Source organism: Felis catus, chromosome B4 (genome assembly GCF_018350175.1).
Source record: "Felis catus isolate Fca126 chromosome B4, F.catus_Fca126_mat1.0, whole genome shotgun sequence".
Taxonomy (NCBI): domain Eukaryota; kingdom Metazoa; phylum Chordata; class Mammalia; order Carnivora; family Felidae; genus Felis; species Felis catus.
In genome coordinates this window covers 76,655,522-76,676,900 of record NC_058374.1, presented here as the reverse complement: position 1 = coordinate 76,676,900, position 21,379 = coordinate 76,655,522, and the positions used below count along the sequence as shown (strand labels likewise).

Below are 21,379 nucleotides of genomic sequence, written 5' to 3'. Positions count from 1 at the left end.
CTCCCTGGCTCAGGGGTGGGGGTGGGGGAGGAGGAGAGAAATCAGGAGTGGACCTGGACCCTGTGCTTTTAAGGGGCATCACAGAGCCTTAGAGGTGCTTGGGAATCCCAGCACCAAGATGCTGCTTTTTTCTCCAGAAAGCCACCCTGTGGCTCTGTCCTGCCCGGTCCCCTCCCCATCCCTCAACTCTATCCACTTTGCCCCCTGAATTTGCTTCTGGGTCTGAGACCGAGTGGGTCTCACCTCCTTCAACATACCAAGCCCTTAACAGCAATAAGAACGGAACCACTCTTTTTCTATGTGTGAGACACATATGTGTGCTGAGTGCTTTACAGGTCTTTGTCATTTGATCCTTATAAACAACCCTACCAGGCAGACGCTATGATTATCCCCATTTTACGGATGAGGAAATGAGGCTCAGAGAGCAGTTATCACTTGCTAAGCAGCACTTCCCCTACATGTTCTGCTGCTTCCCCTGCTGGTCCAGGATCGGCCCTAGAATGGGATACGTTGGGGGAGGACACTGGGTTTAGACCGGCTTCCACCTGAGCCTCCCTCCCCTGTTCTGACACTCTGTAAACAGACCAGGGCTCCAGCCCAGGCCTGGGGCCCAGGCTCTGACATGCCAGTGAGTCTCTCCTTCACGTCTGTGATTCATTCTCTGCCCCCTGGGATGGCAGCCTGCCAGCCCCCGCCTTCCACTCACCGCTGTCTCAAGGCCCCCGTCATCTCCCTCGGTGGGCTCTTACCTTATTGTCTGATTGCTCCCTCGGAGCCCTGGCGGCGGGGAAGGAGTCAGGGCTGTGGGGCGGGGGGTGGGGAAGCAGGCGGAGGAGGAAACTGTGAGGCCCAGAGCTGGGAGAGGTGGGTCGGAGCCTCTCCAGGAGGCTGCCAGTCCCATTATACTAACAACTCCCATTCTCAAGTACTTACCCTGTACCAGGGCCTGTCCACGCTTGACCTGTGCGCCCTCAAAATCCTGCTACAGCCCCTGTGAGCCGGTACCAGTGCTCCTGTTTCACAAAGGAGGGAAACAGAGCTCTGCAATTAAGTAACTTATTTAAGTTCACACAATAGGAGTGCAGAGCTGGGCTATGAATGCGAACGTCAGGCTCCAAAGCTGCCCTGTAACCCCCAGGTCATGTCCCTCTGCCCTTCCTGTGACCTCTGGTCTTGAGGGTTGAGGAACTGTGGACCAGAGAGGAAAGGAGACGGGGCCCTTGCCCTTTGGAAGCTCCCAGTCTGGCGGGGAGACAGGACCCACACCCAGGACACACATAGACAAGGCTATTATCGTTATTATTATTGCCCAAGTGACTGACCAGTGACTCAAGTGAGACCAGAAGAGAGCACATGCTGGAGTGTTTCTCAACTGGGGCAGGATGTTTCCACTGTCCTTCGCTGACCCCCGATACTAAGAACCCCTCAATCACTGTGACAACTGTTCCACATCACTCGAGAGCCACTGAAGAATAGGAGAAGGTGAAAATGGAGGCGTCCTATTTGCCAAATCCAGTAGGCTTGTCTCCACCCCTCCATCCCTTATTCTTTTGCATTTCATCCAGAAGTATTTAAAGGCCACCTAGCCATTGCCAGGCTCCCGCTTAGTGGTAGGAATGCAAAATGAGTAGGTCGCTCCAGATGCCATATCCGGGTGGGGGTTCAGATGAACAGGCCTGGAGGCTGTGAGGGTGCAGGCCTTGGTTGAGGAATGTTCGTGGTGCGTGGAGGGAGCCCCTCTAACCCAGGCGTCAGGCTTCCCGGCCAGTCAGTCCTTTCCAGCAGGAGCAGAGTGCGGCAGGCACGTTGTGAGGGTGCAGAGAGGAGGAGGAGCGGAGTGCAGGGAAGGGTGGGCCAGGGAGGTAGGTTCAGGGAGGCACATGAAGCAGGGCCTTGCCAGGTCTTTGGTAATTTTAAACAAGGGAGTCTCGTGGTTGGATCTGCCTGTAGCTTGGAGGGTGGAAGGCAGGGGTGGCAGCAGGACCAGATGGAGAGAGGTGGCCCCACCTAAAAGGGTGGTATTGGGCACGGAGAGAAGGTGACAGATCTGAGAGCTGCCTGGGTAGGAGGATTGGCAGGTCCAGGTGATTAATCGGGCGAGGCTGGGTGAGAGTCAAGGATGCTGAGCTCTCTGTTTGGGCGACTTGGACGTGCATGATGTCCTCTGCAATAGGAGACACGGGAGCAGGGGCAGGGAGGAGGGCAAGTTCACTCCTAACCTGTTGGGTTTGGAGCGTTTCTGAATGGCCATGTCTGCTCAGTAGGCAGTTGCATATTCAGGTCTGGGGTTGAGAAGGAACACGTAGATCAGAAACGAGGGTGTGGGAGCCATGAGCATTTGCCTGCTAGAGGGAGTCCCGTGGATGAGCGAGCCCCCAGCGAGAGCATGAAGGGAGACAGCCTGATGGGACTCTGTGTCAAAGGGACTGGGCAAATTCAGATACTCTGAAGGAGATTGGGAAGGAGTGGCCAAGGAGGTAGGAGGGGACCCGAGAGTGTCATCTTGGAACCGGGGGAATAATGGGAGGGATCCGATGTTGAAAAGTTAGGCAAGACAGGGACTGACAAGTATCGCTTGGACTCAACAAGGCCACGGGGATGTGGCAAAGCCAGCTGTCATTAAGTGGGGCTGGGGCTGAGTTTGTGGGGTTGGGGAGCAATGAGGAGATGAAGAAGGAGACAGTGAGTGAGGACGACTTTTTCAAGCAGCTTGTCTGTGCGGGTGGATAAAGTGGAAGTAGCTGGAACTGGGGAAGACATTGGGTTGAAGATGGAGAGCGGGTAAGGAGGTTCGTGTAGGAGGAGAGGTGCAGGTAGTGCTAAAGGTGATGCTATAGAGATAGACATGGAGGGGCAGTTGAGGGTGTGGGGCCCAGAGTCCAGGCTGGGGCGATTGGCCTGGGATGGAAGGACGGAAGAAAGGGATACTACGTTTGCCAGTGGCAGGCAGGGGGCCAAGGGAGCTCCACGCCATCTCAAATCTTTCTGGGACACACCAGGCCAGACCTTGCAGGAGCGAGGCAGCCCGGGAGGTTTGCAAATGAGGGAGGATGGTTGGAATTGCTGCTCTGGGGGATAGGTGACAAACTGAGAAGGGAGATGGGCGAGGATGGCAGGTGCCATGTTCAGGGTCCACCGGGGGCTGGAGACCATGCATTGGTGGTGGCATCCATGTAGGTAGGCGTGAGCGTGCCCCTTGGGTCCTCAGCCCCTCATCTTCTACCTCCCGGACTGGCCGTCACTTCCACTGCTCTCTAGAAAATCCTCAATCTTCAATCCCTGTCTCTGGGGTTGTGCCTGAGTTCCCTTCCAGTCTTCCACTGGACATGGCCATCTGATCCAGAAATTCATACCACAGGTACCTCCTGCCTGTGCCAGGCGCTGGCAAGACAGATGAGGGCCCTTCACCTGATTCACTTGCAGCCTAGTAGGGTAGACCAACAATAAAGTAACAAGGTTATTACAAGTAGTGAGAAAGGTGGGAGGGGACTGAAGGAGGCAGCGTGGGGCAGTGGTGATAAATTAGGACTCTGGAGCAAGAAGGTGTGAGGATTATATTAGTCTTCATAAAGCACCTGGCACTCTGCCTGGCACCTAGAAAACACCGTATACGAGCTTTCTGTATGAAGTATTGGGAGTGTCTGGGAAGGCCACTTTGGATTGGGTGGTCAGCTGTCCATGACACCCAAGACTCCATGTTTCCAGAAGCAGGCTCACCCAATTCCCATTCCTGGCTTTTGGAATTGTACCACCATCCTGCCCGTTGTCAGGTTCTAGGACGACCAAGGTCTTAAACACCGTTCCCCCGACGCAATCATACTACCTGGTGCCTGTGGGCGGCAGGGTGGGGGTGGGGGGCAGAGAGTGGAATAAGCAGGGGACTGGGTGGAGGGGCCTCAGGGGGCACGGGCTGACTGCCCATCTGTTTCTCACAGTGCTGTGTTCTTCGCCACCTATCTGACCCTGGCCTGCTGTTCTGGACCTAGGTATGTGATGGCTTGAGGAACAACTTGTGGGAACATGAGAAAGATCTCGAAAGCCCTGGCCCCAGTCCTGCCTGCTGCCAGTGTGCTGTGAACTTCTGAGAGGGCTCTACCCTCTGGGCTCCATCAAGCCTGCCCCTCCCTCCTTCCCTTGGCGCCTCTCAGGTGGCAACAGGGTGGTGTGGACCGACAGATGGGGGCACCTGGGGGTGTGGCGGCAGGAGGAGGAGTGGGGATGGGGTTAGGCAGAGGCCCCCCCCTCCCAGCTGCAGTGACCCAGCCCGTGGCTGCCGGCACCCCCCAATCTCCTCTGAACTCGGTGGTTTGCCTTACAGGAGGCATTTCCCCTGGAACCTGATTCTCCTGACCATCTTCGTAAGTGACCTGGGGGTGGCTGGGGACAGATGCTGAGTGCACATAGTGGGAGGAGGAAGCGGGGGGCGGGGGGGGGGTGCTTCCAGGGCCAGGAAGTCTGGGCTGCAGATGTCCAATGGGAGGTGACTGGTGGAGGCCGGGGTATTTTCACCCCCCTTCTACAACAAAGACATCCCACCCTCTCTTTCCAAATAGGCTTAGTCTCCCCCACCCTTGACTCCTCCAGCCATTGTCTCTTTTCTTTATGATGTTGTTTTTAAGAGGTTTGAATGTGGCATCCTAGAGCAATGGATGAAGAAGAGTAGGTCATAGAGAGGAGGGAAGAGCAGGGCTGCAAAAGGAAGAAGGGAACACAGCTAGTGCAGGCCCGTCGGGACGCTCCTCACCAGGCCTGAGCTGTGGAAGTGAATGTGTGGGGGCGAGGCCGATGCAGAGTTGAGGGGTGTGCCCAAGGAGTGGAGGCCCAGACTGGGCCCCCAAAGGCCAGTCTTCCCTCATCCTGCTTCTCCTTCCAGACCCTGTCCATGGCCTACCTCACTGGGATGCTGTCCAGGTAAAGGGGACAGGTGGAAGGGAACGGGCCACTCTCTGAGGGGAGCTGCCCCTGAACACACCCCTTCAGAGAGCGTTCAGGGAGGGTGGAGGTCCAGGCAGGCCGGAAACACTGGCCTGGAGCCCTCTTCTCGCACACTCCGTTGAACAGTGACGGCAGGACCTGGCCAGGTCGGGGGGGTGGAGGTGGGGAATGGAGGAGAGCAAGATGACCTCTCTCGAACCACAGCTTGAGAGACCCCAGCCTGGGTGGTCACACCACTCCCTGTAAGCCTCCCTGGTACCAGCACAAACCCCTCTCCATCCTCTGCAAAGAGGAGTTTGAGTCTAAGCATGCTGGGGAGGGCAGAACCCAGGAGAGAGGCTGGGGGCCAGAGGTTGAGGGATCAGGTCCCCGCAGAAGGCGGTGGGCCTGGGAGGAGGGCCGGGGGAAACCAGGACCCCTGCCTGAAGCTGAGCCCCCGGCCCTGTGTCCCACAGCTACTACAACACGACATCTGTGCTGCTGTGTCTGGGCATCACGGCTCTCGTCTGCCTCTCAGTCACCGTCTTTAGCTTCCAGACTAAGGTCAGCTCTGGGGCTTATGGGCGGGACAAGGCCTATGGGATGGGGGGCTCCAAGCTTGGGTCTCTGGCTAGGGAGGGGAAAAGGGGGTGTGTAGAGTCTGGGAGGCCACTTGAAGGAGGGGAGGAGGGGGGACGCCAGGTTCTAGGTAGGGAGCATAAGACAGCAGCCTGCTGTTTAGGGCTCAGCCTTCTGGCCAGCACACCGCCCAGCAGGGGTCCCCAGGAGTGCCAAGCCACTCTGTGCTGGCCCAATGGCTCACACCTGCCCCATCCCTGCAGTTTGACTTCACCTCCTGCCAGGGTGTGATCTTCGTGCTGCTCATGACTCTTTTCTTCAGTGGACTCATCCTGGCCATCCTCCTGCCCTTCCAATACGTGAGTCCCCGGGTCTCCCAGTGGGGCCCCTGGGGAGGGAGGGAGAGCCCCACCTCTCCCAAGGGTGCCGTTTCCTCCTCACCTTCCAGGGAAGGCCCAGAGCCAAAGGCCCACAGCCTGTCATCCTATCCAGCCCTCCTGGCACCTGCCCTGAGCTGGTTGGCAGTGTAAGCAAACAAACAAGGAGGCTTTTCTTGGCAGGCGTGGGCCTCTGCTCACACCATGAGCCACATCCGGCTTCACCTTTCTCATCCTCCCCTCTAAGGGGGAGGTGAGGCCGAGGGAGAAGCCACAGCACATTTAAACCCTGGGCAGGGACCGGAGCGCAGGAGCTCCATAGCGCCACCAAGCCCAGAAGGGCCCTGAAGAAGGACCTCCTGGGGCCCCTGAGGGATCAGCCAAGTCCAGAGGGCCAGAATCTGGCTGGCCAGGCAGGCAGGAGGTGGGGCAGTGGGGGTCTGAGCATACCCCCACCCCATTACGGTGTCCATGGGGCCAGGCTGCCCTGGGAAATGCAGCTCGGACAGCACAGGGCTCAGGGGTGACTGAGGCAGTCAGGGTGCTGCAGGTGGAGAAGGGGCAGACCGAGGGCATCACAGGAGGGGCTTGAGGTTTAATCCTGGGAACCCAGAGGATGAAGCTATTAGACTCCTGCTAAGGGCTCAGTGCTTGTACCCCCACCCAGGACTCCTCTTAACCACCTCTGGTGCATGGTCCCCCCACTGCCCCTTTTCTGCCAGGCTAGAAGCGGCATTCCCCACTCCCCCTTCCCCCCACCCCATCCTGCCCAGCCCCAGTCCGCAGGGTATTGGCTCCAAGTCCAGGACATCAGGATTGGTTCTGGCATTTCCTTGGCAATTCCCAGGATCCTGTTGACGAAGGGAGGGGCCGGAGCTAGTCTGGGGGCCCTCTGTGTATCTAGGATGGGGGAGAGGCAGTTATAGGAAGTGGCTTCCAAACTTCAAAGAACCGTTTATTGATCCAGGTCAGGCTACTGGGATGCCTTTGTTTCCAAGAATCTTCTGGGGGAAGGCCCCGTGGAGGGAGGCATGGCTGAAACCTGCAGGGTTTCCACACCCAGCTGGGTGCCCCTGAGACCTAGGGGTGGCCAAGGTTGGGAAGGGGCGCTGCAAGCAATCGCATCATGAACGGCTGGCACGGATTCCATAGGATCCCCCCGTCCCCCCACCACACACACACAGACCTCTGAGCCCCTTACGCCTCCAGGCAAAGCTAGGGAATTCCTCTACAGAGGAACAGACAGACCCCACGCAGGACAGGGATGAGTGTGTCTGTGGGGGAGGGAGCGGCCTGAGGCCAGACTCAGGCAGGGAGGACGGCAGGGGTTCAACAGGTTGAGTCTCCCTCGACCAGCCTGAGTCCGGGGCTGTGTATGGAGGGAACACCAAGTACATGTCAGCTGGGATCCCCTGCCAGTCCCTCCCTGATCACTGTTATCCTGGGGCTCCCCAGACGCACCCTGAGCACACAGAGAATCAAGGACCCCTCTCTGTCCTGGGGCGTCTTCAGGACTGCTGGGGAGGGTTGGGGGTTGCTGTGAGAGAGGGAATCCACCAGGGAGGTCTGTGCTACATCCCCCTGGTCTCTGGACTGAGCCCTCCTTTGCCGCCTGTCACCCTATACCCATTTTGTGTCTGCTCCACAGGTGCCCTGGCTCCACGCTGTGTATGCCGCTCTGGGAGCAGGCGTGTTTACGTTGGTGAGTGTGGCTCCCTGGGGGCCCCGCCTTCTCAGCCTCTGATCACCTCCCCAAGCCCCTCCACTATCCCCGTCTTCCTCATGGACCTCCTCCCTGACACCTTGTAAAGCTCCTGTGGGCAGGTCAAGGCTCAGCGCTGCTTTCAGGGAATGCTCTCTGGTTTCTGAGATACACCAGCTTATCTGGGCGGGGGAGGAAGAAGGTGGTAACAGGATTGGAGCGTTAGACAGAGCTGGGAAGAGGCACCCCTAGCTCCTGGGGGGGCCAGTGCTGCTTGCAGGGGTGAGAGAATGAGGGTGCCCTGGCCACGGGGACTAAGCTAGTCATCGCTCTCCTAGGGAAAATCTGGGAAGGCTTCTTGGAGCAAGGGAGATCCCAGTGGTCGTGGTTGTTGTCACCAAACTGAGAGTGTTGATGGTGATGATGATGACGGTATTTATTGAACGCCTCCCCCCACCAACAAGCTCTCCATGTGCATTTAACCCTCACCATGACTCTGTGAAATAGCTTCTGCTGTGATCAGGTTAAGATGAGGAACCCGAAGCTCAGAGCCTAAACGACTTGCCCAAGTTCACACAGCATCCTAGGAAGCAGGGGACCAGAGTGACAACCTGGATGGTCTGGCTGCAGAGCCCCGTTCTGGGTATGAGGCTACGTGGGGAGGAGCTCGGGACGGCTGCAGGGAGATGCCCAGGAGACAGGAGGTAGCCAGGGACAGACATCTGCCTGGAAGAGCCCAGTACAGGCCCTTTGCTCAGGTGGGCACCTGAATGTGATGGTGCTCCGGGACCCGCCAAGGTGGGCAAGCTCATCTCAGTGACCTCTTCTCAGGGGGCACACAAGGTAAACACCAACACCAGCAGAAGGAGTGACCAGAGCCTCCTGTCCCTCGTTGGAATGTTTTAGTGCTGAAGGCACTAAAAAGGGATCTAGTGAAACTCCAAGCCCTTCCTCTCGTAGATGAGAAAACTGGACCACAAAGAAGTTAAATGGTTTGTCCCGTTTCCTGGCAAGATGATGGCATATCAACTAAGTGTGGCCTTGGTCAAGGCTAGGCTGACCAGTTTCTCCCAGTTTACCCAGAACTTTGCCAGTTTGAGCACTGAAAGTCCCACTGCTTGAGGGAACCCCTACATCTCGGGCAAACCAGAAAGGTCACCATGAAAGGCAGCACTAACTTCTCTTGGCTCCCGCACCAATACTCTCTTTCCTCCAGGCAGGACCTACTTAAAATAAGTTCCAATGAGGGGCACCTGGGTGGTTCAGTCAGTTGTGCCATGGACTCTTGGTTTTGGTTTAGGCCATGATCTCGCGGTTTGTGGGTTTGAGCCCCATGTCGGGATCCGCGCTGACAGTGCAGAGTCTGCTTGGTATTCTCTCTCTCTCCCTCTGCCCCTCCCCCTGCTCGCTCTCTCTCTCTCTCTCTCTCTCTCTCTCTCTCAAAATAAATAAACATTAAAAAGTTCTTTCAGTGAAAAGGAAGGGGTGGGGAATAAGACCAAGAGGAAAGAAAAATGCAGGGTCACATGGGGGGAAGTGAACCCGGGAGGCTTCAGAGGACAGTGTTTGCCAGGGACAAATGGAAGAAAAGGGGTCAATGTGCAGGGCAGAGGGGGAGCACGGCGAGCATCAGTGGAGAGTAGGGGAGTTTACTTGGCTTCCTGTGGATCAGATCACAGCCAGTATGTCAGCTAAGCAGGAAGGCTGTACCTACAAGGAAGGCTGGATGAATAGTAATCCCTTAAATTTGTTTAATAATCCCTTGTGTTGTTAGAATAGTAAAAATAATCCCAGCCATCTGTTCCACCCTTTACGTTGTAGAAAACACTTTCACACCTATTACCTCGTTGGATCTCCACCACAACCCAGGGAAGGAGGCAGCACTGATGTTATAAGACCTGCTTTCCCCATCCGAAGCCCTGGGTGTTAAGAGTTGGCAGATGTGGGATAGGACCCAGGTGTCCTGTGCCCAGCCTGGTGCCACTTCCAGCACCCCTGTGGTCCCCCTCAAAGAAGACAACTCCTATTAGCTTGGATTTGGGAAGAGGCTGGAAGTTCTTTCCAGCAAACCCCCTGTTCCACCCCCACCCTGCCCCCATCAGTATTGGCCTTTCTACTGGACTATTCCCATTAGCATGGAAACAGGCTATAATTTCTTCTATCTGGAAACACACACACACACACACACACACACACACACACCACTCTTGACCCACATCCCTTTGCAGCACCCCCATTTAAAGCAAAAATCCTTATAAGGGAATCTACACTGATGATAAGCTTCCCCCAAAAGTAATGCATTCTTATGAAACCTTTGTAAGCTGAAATGGTATAAGCGAAGAAGCAACTAATGTCTATGGAAAAATTTTTGAGTATCCCAGCCCCCCTCCAAAATAACCTCTCTTAGGTTTTTCTGCTACCTTAGGACATATCTTGCTGACATGATGCACAAAATAAATAGAGATAAAACACAGATGCTCACAGACACTGCTCAAAACTGTGGCGGCTTGATGCCCAGATGCTGGGTGTAGTTCCCAGGGAAGGAGCTCGGGGGTGCCACTCGTTGTCTGGGGTGCATGCTGCCCCTATCATTGGGTGTGCCGCCTCTATATAACAGCTCCCTGCAAAGCAAATACTGAATGCTATTCCCCCCCCCCCCGCCATTTTTTTTGTAAAAGTGAAAATCCTCTTTGGATTTCTTTTGGCTAGCAAAATCAGGTACTACAGGTCTTCGTAAAAATGAAACAATGTAACTCAAACTTTCAGAAAGCAAGGGATACCTGTATTTCCAATTTGTCTCCTCCTTTCTCTCCTCCCAATCCTTCTCGAATTCTCTCAACCCTGCTAATGCTCTCAGCAGGGTCAGCAGTGGTCATTTCTCAGCCCTCATCTTGCCAGACCCTCAGCCTGTTTGATACAGTTGCTCATTCCTCCACCCAGAAGCATCTTCTTCCCTGGGCATCTTGGCCACCAGCTGTCCTGTCTTTCTCCTGTCCCCCTGCTCACACCGAGGGCCATAGGGCCATCAACTCCTCTCTTTCTACACTCACTCTCTACAGGATCTTTCAAGTCAGGATCCTCTCAAGGCTTTGAATACCATCGTTTATGCTGATGGCCCTACAGTTGATCTCCAGCCCAGAATTCCAGATTCGAATTTCCTATGGTCCACTCAGTATCCGCATTTGGAAACCTAATAGGCACCCCAAACCTAATATGTCTGAAACTGAGCGCCTGCTCTCGCTGAACCCCTGCTTCTCCCACAGCCTTTTCTCCATCTCTGTAAATGGCAACTCTGTCCTTCCAGTCATTCAAGTCAAACGCCCTGCTGACATCCTCCACTCCTCCGCTCTCCTCACACCCCACTTCTGGCCCTATAGCAAATTCTATCGGCCCCACCTTCTAGGCAGAATTTGACCACTTGTCTCCACCTTCATGGCTACTCCCTGGTCCCCCTCTTGAATTGCCGCCGTGGCCTCCCACTGGCGTGGCCCCCACAGTGTGTGCTCAGTGCAGCAGCTCGGGTTGATCCTGTTAAGTGTGAATGAGGTCACATGGTTCCTCTGCTGGGCCTCCAGGGATGACTTCCTGGGCCTGCAGGTCCTCCCTGACCTCACCTCCTCCCATGCCCCCCACCGCCCGCTCTGGTGCAGCCATGTGCACCTCCTTGCTGCCCCTGAGCACGGCAGGCTCACTCCCAGCCCGGGGCCTCTCCACCTGCAGATGCCTCCATCTGTCCCCTCGGATCCACCCACAGCTCCCTGTGTCCCCTCCTTCAAGTGTTCGCTTGATTTACAATCCTGTGTGACTGAGCACACACGCACGCACACACTGCCTGCTCCTCCTCCCTGCTTTATTTCTCGCCACAGCACTGTTCATCCTTTTTTTCTGACTTGTTTGTTGATGGTCTCCCTGCAGCAGAATGTAAGTTCCTTGAGGGCAGGGGTTTTTGTCTAGCTTGTTACTTTACTGCATCCCCAGTGCCTGGCACCCCTTTGATGTTTATGGAACGAATAGGTGCCTGAGAGGCGTGTCCGAGGGGCCAGGACTGGCGGAGATGCTGGTCAGAGCAGGGAAAGAAAGCCTCAGTTGCTCGGTGAGTCACAGGGGAGGAGGAACCACAGTGCCTAATTAGCTGTTAATGTCTCATTAGGGCTCCTCCTCCAGATTATGTAAACAATGGCCAGGAACACGTGGTCTGAATCCCCCAGCTCCACCTCCTGACCTTGTTCACCTGGGCCAAAGGAGGGAAGACATGCACAGGTTCCCTGGGGCCCCTGGGGTAGGGGAGAGCCGAGGAGGGCCCTGGATTCACTGCCCTCCCTCCTCTGAGTTTTAGGTGGACAGAGGCCATCAGAGGCCCAGCCCCACAAGAACAGTCTCCGGGCCTTTCCATGAACCCCAACTCAGAAGGCCATTGACCTCAATCTGACCCTGCTTCCTGCATCAGTTCTGTCCTGTGGAAGCTGTGGTCCCCTAGCTCCAACCCATCCCCAGCACCCGGCACGCCCAGTCTCTTCATCTGCCCATCCCGGCATCTCCCACCCTAGCCTGTGGAGAATTCTCAGCACCACGAGGGGCCCTCCCAGCGACGCACTCAGAGCATCCCTGCCCAGCCGCCACAAGGAGGGTGGGTGAGAAAGGGGAGAAGCCTCAGAGGAGACCCCAGACCTCCAGCGAGGACCCACCCAATGCTCCCAGCCTGGGCCTTGGAAGGGCTGTTAAAATTCAAATGGTTTTTCTCTCCTAGATACCTTAGCCCCTCTCTGACAGTCTCTACCATCTGTGAAGGCAGGGCCACTGAGCTGGACTAGGCCGAGATCAGGGGTGGGGAGCCCAGGCTTCTTAGGGCCGAGGTCCAGCCTTGAGGAAGAGGCCCCTCCTAGGCCTCACCCATCCAGCCTTGGTGCATTCTCAAGAGGCTTTGGGTTTTCTGCCTCACCCCTATCTCATACCCCTCACTGGGCACCAGACCCAAATGCCAGTAGAAGTGGGTGAGTCAGCCTGCAGGTACCTCAGGGCTTATCCTCCTGACCCCACTAGTGCCCTCTCCTTCGGCGCTTTTTTTTATAGTGGCTCATGGGAAGTCAGGCAGGGGAGTATGAGGGCTTGGCTGGGTGAGATGATGGGGCAAAGTGGAGGGGCTGGGACAGAGCAGGAGGGTTGGGGCAGGGAGAGAGAACGGGTTGGGCCAAGGGCTTGGCCAGCAGGTTTCCCGCTGTGGCTGAGCCTCTGTACTTGTGTGGCTCTACCTCAGAGCTAGTCCTTCTTTGGGGAAGCTAGGATCTCCCAGCCACCTAAACCGGGAAGCCAAGCCAGGAGACTTAGGAAAGAAACTAAGCATGGGACTTTGGAAATTAGGCGACAAGCCCAATACGAACAGAACTGTCCCCTGCCTGGCCTGGATGGATTGGAGACCTGAGAAAACATCACAGTCTGTGTGTGTGTGGGTGGGTTTTAATGTTTATTTGTTTTTGAGAGACTGAGCATGAGCCGAGGAGGGGCAGAGAGAGAGGAAGACACAGAATCCGAAGCAGGCTGCAGGCTCCGAGCTGTCAGCACAGAGTCCAACGCGGGGCTCAAACTCATGAACTGTGAGATCATGACCTGAGCCGAAGTCAGACGCTTAACCGACTGAGCCACCCAGGTGCCCCTCACGGTCTCTGTGTTTTAAGGAAGATTAGCCAGAAGCTGTGTGGGTAGGCCAGAGCCTGAGAGACCAGTTAAAAGACCACTGCAGGCAGAGTGCCAGAGTTGGGGACAGGGTGGCAGGAAGAACAGGTATGTTGGTCAGTACTGGATGCTTCAGGGCCTGATGGTGTTTGGATGAGTGAAGCTGAGGTAGGAAGATGCTTTGTAGGTGTTGGCCCCTGCCCATGGGGAAGATACATACAGCCCTCTGTCCTCAGTCCCTGCAAGAAAGGAGGGTTGAGGTGAGTCCTTAGTGCTGGCAGGGACCTATTTGCGCTGAGGCCCTGAGACAGCATGCTCCCCACCCCACACGCACCCTCATAAACCACACACACACACACACACACACACACACACACACACAGTGTTAGCTGCCAAGCTGGATGAAAGCCCCATTTTCCTGACTCTCAGTCCAGCTATTCTTTCGACTCTATCTCCCTGTCCCATTTCACAGGTGGGAAAATAGAGGCCAGAGAGTTCCTGCTGCTTGACTTCCTGCACAGCAGAAGAACCCAGGGAGGCTTTCTCAACCTTTGAGATCAGGCTTTCAGCAGTTACTTCCATCCAACCCCAGCAGAGAATCTGTGTCCCTGATGTTCCCCTGACTGGCCTAGGCCAGCCCCACAGCATCTGGAGGATTCTGGAAAGAGACTCCTGTTTACCCCCGCCCCTGCTCTTTTACTCAGGGCTGTGACATATGCCCTACCTTCTTCACAATTAGAGAAACACTTTGAAAAGCAAAAATGGCTACCCAAACCCAAGGCAGGGGTATCATTTTATTTTAGACTTACCTTTATTTCATTCAGAGCTCAGAGGCTCTTTCGCCTCAGTTTTTTACGTGAGCCTGAAAGATCTAGTGAGAACCTTCTCTGTTCTGCTACCCACCCTCCACCACTAAAACAGCCCTGACACCTCACCTGCGGCCTCATCTGAACCCTCCAAAGTTGAGCGCTCTCCTCTGAGGGCAGCAGCGGGGAGCGTGGATTGACGGGTAATTGCTCCTTCAGGGGGAAAGTGCACTAGGTGTCCCCCTCCCAGGACCCACCTCGGTTTCACTTCCTGAGGCAGTCCTCCTCAGGAACCCATGCCCTGCCCAAACCAAGCCCTTCAAACCAATACCTTGACCTGGAGACAGTGAAAGGAGTCCTCCTCCCAGCTCCACCCCCTCCACCACCAGGGGTGGGGGACTGAGGGAGGGGCTGTTCAGAGTCCCTGTAAGGAGTTGGGCAGAGGAGTGTCTAACTGGCATGCTGGGGCAGGGAGGGCAGGAGTCACTGCTCTCAGATGCAGAGCAGAACCAGGAAGAGGTGCTATGAGAAGGGCCAGGGGAGCCCTCCAGGTGGCCACATGCACCCCCACCCAAATGACTTTCAAGATCTAGCTCATCCTCTTACCACTGTGACCTTGGGCAGGTTACTTGACTCCTCTGTGCCTCACCTGCTTCGTCTTTAAAATGGGCCTAATATGAACTATTCCACAAAGTCGTGGTCGTAATTAAATAAGATAATACATGAAAGGAAAAAAGAAAACAGCCTGGCACTTGGAACTTGATAGTTTCTCCACTACCATGGTAACTTGTACCCTTATCGTAAATGTTAACCTTGTAACTCAGAGCACCAAATTTTGGAGCAGAGTACTTGGGTTCAAATCCATGCTCTGCCGTATTCTAGCTGTGTGAACTGATAAAATCATATAAGCTCCCTGTGCTTCCGTTTCCTTATCTCTAAAATGCAGGTAATGATAGTACCCACCATGTAGGTTGTTGTAACTTGAAAGTGAATTAACATATGCAAAGCACTTAACAAAGTGACTGGTGCATCATTAGTAATCGATGATATTGCCTGTTAGTGGTAGTCAGTTGCAAGATTTGAACCCAGGTCTGTGTGACTCCCCAATCTATGTTCTTTTTTTTTTTTTTAATGTTTATTTATTTTTGAGAGAGAGAGAGAGGGAGAATGAGTGGGGGAGGGGCAGAGAAAGAGGGAGACACAGAATCCGACGCAGGCTCCGGGCTCTGAGTTGTCAGAACGGAGCCCGACAAGGGGCTTGAACCCCCAGACTATGAGATCATGACCTGAGCTGAAGTCGGATGCTTAACCAACCAAGCCACCCAGGCATACCTCCCCAGTCCATGTTCTTTTTTTTTTTGTTTTTAATTTTTTTTAATGTTTCTTTATTTTTGAGACAGAGAGAGACAGAGCGTGAGCAGGAGAGGGGCAGAAAGACAGGGACACACAGAATCTGAAGCAGGCTCCAGGCTCTGAGCTGTCAGCACAGAGCCCGATGCGGGGCTCGAACCCACGAACCATGACCTGAGCTGAAGTTGGATGCTTAACGGACTGAGCCACCCACGTGCCCCTCCCCAGTCCATGTTCTTAAGCACCGTATTACACTCATGCCCTACCTCAGAGGACCACACATGGGCTCTTCCACATACTTCCATACGCTGTTCCCCTTTTATCCTGGGGCAGGCCTTCTGGCTCACACACCTGCCAGACCCTGTTCCTTCAGTGGCTGCCTAGAGGTGCTCCTGAAGATGTAAGCTTCGTGCAGACGTTGTCTGCACCATTTAAACTTTTGACACTCAGGTCAGTGAAGACAAGAGAAATAACTTCTGTTGGTACCAGGCCGCAAATGGACCCAGGTCTCCACTCAGTGCCTCTCCTCCGCTCCCCTACTCCCTTACCCTGTCCTGCATCCCAGCCTTTAAAGGCACAGGGCTTGAGGCTGGCAGCCTCTTCCTACAGAATCCTCGAAGCCCAGGCTCACCCTCTAGCCCAGAAAGTGGTGGCAGGGCCAGATGGGCCCAGTGCTCCCTGTAGCCCCCCAGGAAGCCTCAGCTAGCCTTGAGCTCTGTGCTTCTCTTTCCACCTCTTCCAGCCTTCTACACACACACACACACACACACACACACACACACACACACCCCGGATCCCAGAGCAGTGTCACATGCTGGAAGGAGAACGGGATTTGAGGTCAGAAGATCTGAGCTGTCCTCTTGGCTGTGTGAGGCGGGCAAGTCCCTCACACTCTTTGTGCCCCAGATTCCTCAGAAGGTTCAGCAACTTTTTTGTATGTTACTTTCATCTCTCTTTTAAAAATTTCTTATTAGGGGCGCCTGGGTGGCTCAGTAGTTTGAGCGTCCGACTCCTGATTTCGGCTCAGGTCATGATCCCAGGATTGTGGGATCGAGCCCTGTGTCAGGCTCCCATGCTGAGCCGGGAGCCTGCTTGAAACTCTCTCTCTCCTTCTGCCCCTCTTCCCCTGCTCATGCTTTCTCTTTCTCTAAAAATAGAAAATGAAATAAAAATAAAACTTTTTAATTAAAGTATGAAGACATTTGTTCACATATTTCAGTTTTTAAAATCTTACAGTATGTAGATAAAGCAAATGCTATTCGCATGTCCTTCGCTGCCTTGCCCAGTGGTAAGTGCTGCGATCAGTTGTCTCCTTCTGGACCTTTCTACGTGCATTTTATAGGTATTTGCTATATAGGCTTGTATGACATATAGTTTTGTGAGTTTTGGGGTTGTTGTTATTACAGAAAGGGGATTGTATGAGGCACATTATTGTGCAGCATGTTCTTTTCTAATAATAGCGTATATCAGAGATGTTTCTGCCTTGGTGCTGCTGCCCGTAGTTAGTTTAACCATTTCCTAGTTGAGAGTTTAGGGTTTCCAGTATTTCACTGTTAGAACCAGCGCTGCTGTAAATGGCCTTGGGCGTGCTGTCTTGCACACTCACGCTGGCATTTCTGTAGGATGGACATGGTCCACGAGCTATTTTTTTTATGCTGACTCAACACATTGTAAGGCCAGCGTTTTGCATCCGGTGCCTGTTTGTTGCTGGCTCTGAGCTGGCCTCTCCATGGCGTGGCTCCCCCAGCCTCACCTCTGGGAGGAGAGGACAAGAGACATAAGCCCAGGTCCTGGACACAGCAGGGTCAGGCCAAGTGTGTGGCCAGGGGGCCCAGCCAACAGGGTGAGCCAGGAAAGTTTGCCTTTGGCTCCTCTGCCCTCTGTGCATGCCCCCTCCCCCGGCAAGCCCACTCTGCCTGCTTCTCTATCAGAGTAGGAGACAGATGGTCACTACCTTGCCCAGCGTCCCAGAACTAGTGAGGAGCGGAGTTGAGGCTGCAATCCAGGTCAGGCGGACTTCCAAGTCCGTGCTCATAATCACCCCCGTCTCTCCACCTTTGAGGGGGTCATGCCTTGATGTCCCCCGGCACGGAAGAAAAATGACCATCAGCAAGCCACTCACTGGCTCTGAGACTCCTTTCCTTATATGTAAAATAGTGATAGTAATTCCCACCTCCCAGGGCATATTGGGCGACAGAAATGAGATAAAGGATTAGTGTGTGAAAGGGCAACTCAGATGTAAATTAATAGCCTCCTAGACCCACTCCTGCCTCTTGCCCCTAACCCATGCTCCTCCTCCCACATGCTCCTCCTCTTGTGTTCAGCTGGCCACCAACTCTAGGAAGTACCCGTGTCCTTTCAGATGTCAGCGGTCAAACCAGCTGAGATCTTAGCTGCCAGATGTTAACTATAACCAAGATATCCACTCCCAACCAAAACGTTAGTTAACGATGCTTACCAACACCCAAGATTATCGGGCTACTTGCCCCTGTAATGAATGCATGCTCATAATGTAATCGCTGATAATTTGCTTTCATTAGACTGTCAATCCTCTGAAGGCAAGCTCCTTGGAACATAGTAGGTGCTCAATAAATATTGGTGGGACTAAATGAGGGAAAGCCTGCAGCTGACTCGCAGGCATGAGGTTGCAGCAACAGGTGCAATAGTATTGGAATCTGGGGCAGGCTATCCCAGAGAGCACCACGTAGATAAGCATCCATGGCTATAGGCCAAGGGCAGGGGCGGAAATCACTTCATTCCTCTTCCTTCCAAGAGCAAAGCCTGCTGGCTGCTGTAGGAGACCTCCTGGGTGGGTGCTCCATGGAGGAGCCACCCCCAGACCTGGTTGGGTCCGAGCCTTCTAGGTTGAGAGAGTCAATTTCATTAGCTCACCCAGGGGTGACCAGGCTCTGAGAAATCAACCAAGCAAGCCACTGATTGATAAGCCAGATCAGCAATTTATTAACTTATGCTGGCAGCATGACTGCTAAGCAGCCTGTAGCATTCAAGTCGGTCCCTCTCCTTGCGCGTTCTCTCTTTAGAGGGCAAATTTATGTGAGAATCCGAATCCTATTCAGAAGGAGCCGAGTAGAACGAAGTGACAGGATACGAAAGAACAATAAGCGTTGAGGCCGCATACATCTACTTACCCTCAAAACCATGCCACAGTGTGGTCATTATGACTGTCCCACTTGGTAGAGGAGGACACTGAGGTCAAGTGGGTGATGGTTACTGAGGGGTGGAACCGGCACTCAAACCCGAGCGGTCCGACTCCAGTCCTGCGTTCTCATGCACCGTTCCCTCAACGCTGCTGAGCTCAGGGAGCCTGACGTGCCTGGCACAACCCCCCCCTCAGCCCTGGCTGTGGCTCTCCGCGTTCCTTCTGTTAAGGCTGCGTAGCGTCCCCTAGTAACATTTCCGCCTCCTGGATGAGCTGTTGGAGACACCTGGCTCTCAGCAGCAGCATACACGTGTTCTCAAGGGGGCACCCCTCCTTCTGCATGTAACAACTATAAAGCCACATTAATAGCTCACGTCCATTAAGTTCGTACCACGTGTCAGGCACCGTGCCAGCCACTTGGTGTGCATTATCTTATTCTCACGGCCTCAGGAGGCAAGCACACTCAACTCCCTTTTACAGACCCGGGCGCAGGGAGGCTGCCTTGCCCAGGGTCCCAGAGCTAGTGAGGAGCAGAGTTGAGGCTGCAGTCCAGGTCGGGCAGACTTCCAAGCCCGTGCTCATAATCACCCCCCCTCCCCACCTTTGAGGGGGTCATGCCTTGATGTCCCCCCATGCTGGAGCTGTTCCGTATTGGAGCCTCTGGCCCTTGAGCTCTAGTCCCTTTCTCTCTGTCCCTTTGCCCCCCTGCTTCTGCCACACCGAATTCCTCACTTTTCATACCATGGCCCGCGCCTCCCCATGCCTTCTCTGTGTAGCAAACTCCTACTCATCCTTCGAGGCCCAGGCAAAATGTCACTTCTCCTGGGCTACCTTCCTCCTGCTCAAGCAGCCCTAATAATGGAATTTACCAAGGTTTCTTTTTTTTTTTTTAATGTTTATGAATTTAGTTTGAGAGAGAGAGAGTAAGGGGGGGGAGCAGAGAGAGAGAGAGAGAGAGAGCATCTCTGTACTGACAGCACAGAGACGGATGCGGGGCTCGATCCCACAAGCCATGAGATTATGACCTGTGCTGAAATCAAGAGTCTGACGCTCAACTGACTGAGCCACCCCAGGTGCCCTCTGAGTTTTACTGCAATCGTCTGGAAGTGTTCCCCACTAAGCGGTGAGCCCGGAAGGCAGACATGGTGTTGTCTCTGCCAGCAAATCACTTGCACCAACTCTTGCCCTACACGTATTTATTGCCTAATGAACGTTCCAGAGGACCCAAGGAACACAGGTCTTCCACACACAAGTTACGGAAGAGCCGGGCACAGCCCGGTTAACAAGAATGTGAATGCATTTTAAGAATCCCAATCCCGGGTCGACCAGTGGCTCATAACCTTTGGGTCGCTAGTGGAACTTTTTGGCTTCATTCTCCCAGAAAACTACACCATGCCTGGGAAGTGTCATATGCCATTTCTAGCGCCTGTTCTGCTTCCTATTCTTGGACCCCAGAGAATAGCTAAGTGGGAGGAGTAAGATTCAGTGTCGACAGTAGGAAGGTCTGGTAAGGGGGCAGCAGGGTGGCAGAGAGGAGCTGCCTCTAAGGGAATAACTGTTCCTGGTCCATGAGGCCAAGAAGGTGCCCTGGGGAGAAAGTGTTTCCTGGCAGGAGACACATTAACCCCTGGTGCTGCCCATGAACAGTGGAACAGAATGGCTAAGCGTGGGGGCCCTGGTGCCGGCCTGCTCAGGTTCAAATCCTCGCTTTGCTACTTCCCAGCTGTGTAACCTCAGGCGAGAACTTAATATCTTTGGGCCTCGATTTCCTCTGGGAATAATCCCTACTCGAGGAACATTATTAGGACTAAGTGGGCTAATTTCTGCAAAACACAGAAGAAGTACCTGTTTTCTCCTCACTGTTACATGAAGCATTCACTCATCTTCTAAGGGCAGGGCTCTGAAGCAATGGTGAGAGGACTAGGCCTCAGCTTGAAGGTCCCCTCCTCCAGGAAGCCTTCCCAAGCTCACTGTCAAACTCACATGGGTCGGGTTCCTTATTACCGGCCACCCCCCTGTGGCACTTCGCATTTCTCTTTGGTTACACTCATACTAATAACTAGTTCCCCTCTAGACTCTAAGCTCTATGAGGTCGGGGATCTTGTCTGTCTTGTTCTTTACTATTTCCCCGTGCTTGGCACACAGTAGGTGCTTGGGAAACAGGTGTTAATTAGAGATGGAAGGTGTTGGGAAAGTTCCAGATTCGGGCTGTTCCAGGAGGGTCACTGAGTGGCCAAACCGTACATGATGGTAACAAAATCAGAGAGGGCCTGGGTGGGGACACTGGGCCCCCTTGGTCAGTGTCAGAGTGATGGACTTTCTGACTTCTTTCTTTTCCCCCTTCCCTCAGTTCCTGGCATTTGACACCCAGTTGCTGATGGGTAACCGACGCCACTCACTGAGCCCTGAGGAGTATATTTTTGGAGCCCTCAACATTTACCTAGACATCATCTACATCTTCACCTTCTTCCTGCAGCTTTTTGGCACCAACCGGGAATGAGGAGCCCTTCCTTCCTTCCTTCCTTCCTTCAAAGAATGTCCCCTTGCTGGTCCTCTGACCCTCCCTGTGCTCCTGCAAGCCCAGATATAAAACTAGCTGCCAGCCCATCCTGTGGCCTCCCCTCAGCCCGACACTCACACCCTCACCCTCTGCAGCTTGTACCCAACCACCAGGGGCCCTGTGGAACTGAGGTCACACCATCCCCTGTGCTGCCCCTTCCCCCCAGTTACATCTCCCAAAGTGGACAGTCAAGGCTGGAGGCTCCCCTGGGTTTGAGGACCCACAGAACGAGTGGGAGGAGCCCGACAGGATTCCAGATGT

The 21,379-nt window shown here is 54.2% G+C and overlaps 1 protein-coding gene across 2 annotated transcripts in view; it reads left to right on the top strand.

The window, feature by feature from the left end:
* FAIM2 (Fas apoptotic inhibitory molecule 2) overlaps positions 1-21,165 on the top strand; it is a 30,645-nt gene extending 9,480 nt beyond the window's left edge. For both annotated transcript variants that reach the window (XM_006933680.5, XM_006933681.5), the window contains 7 exons: positions 3,936-3,986; positions 4,319-4,358; positions 4,874-4,911; positions 5,391-5,478; positions 5,757-5,852; positions 7,519-7,572; positions 20,909-21,165. In XM_006933680.5, coding sequence (XP_006933742.1) covers positions 3,936-3,986; positions 4,319-4,358; positions 4,874-4,911; positions 5,391-5,478; positions 5,757-5,852; positions 7,519-7,572; positions 20,909-21,058 — 517 coding nt within the window. In that variant the 3' untranslated portion in view covers positions 21,059-21,165. The remainder of the gene's footprint in view (positions 1-3,935; positions 3,987-4,318; positions 4,359-4,873; positions 4,912-5,390; positions 5,479-5,756; positions 5,853-7,518; positions 7,573-20,908) is intronic.
* The last annotated feature ends 214 nt before the right edge of the window (positions 21,166-21,379 follow it).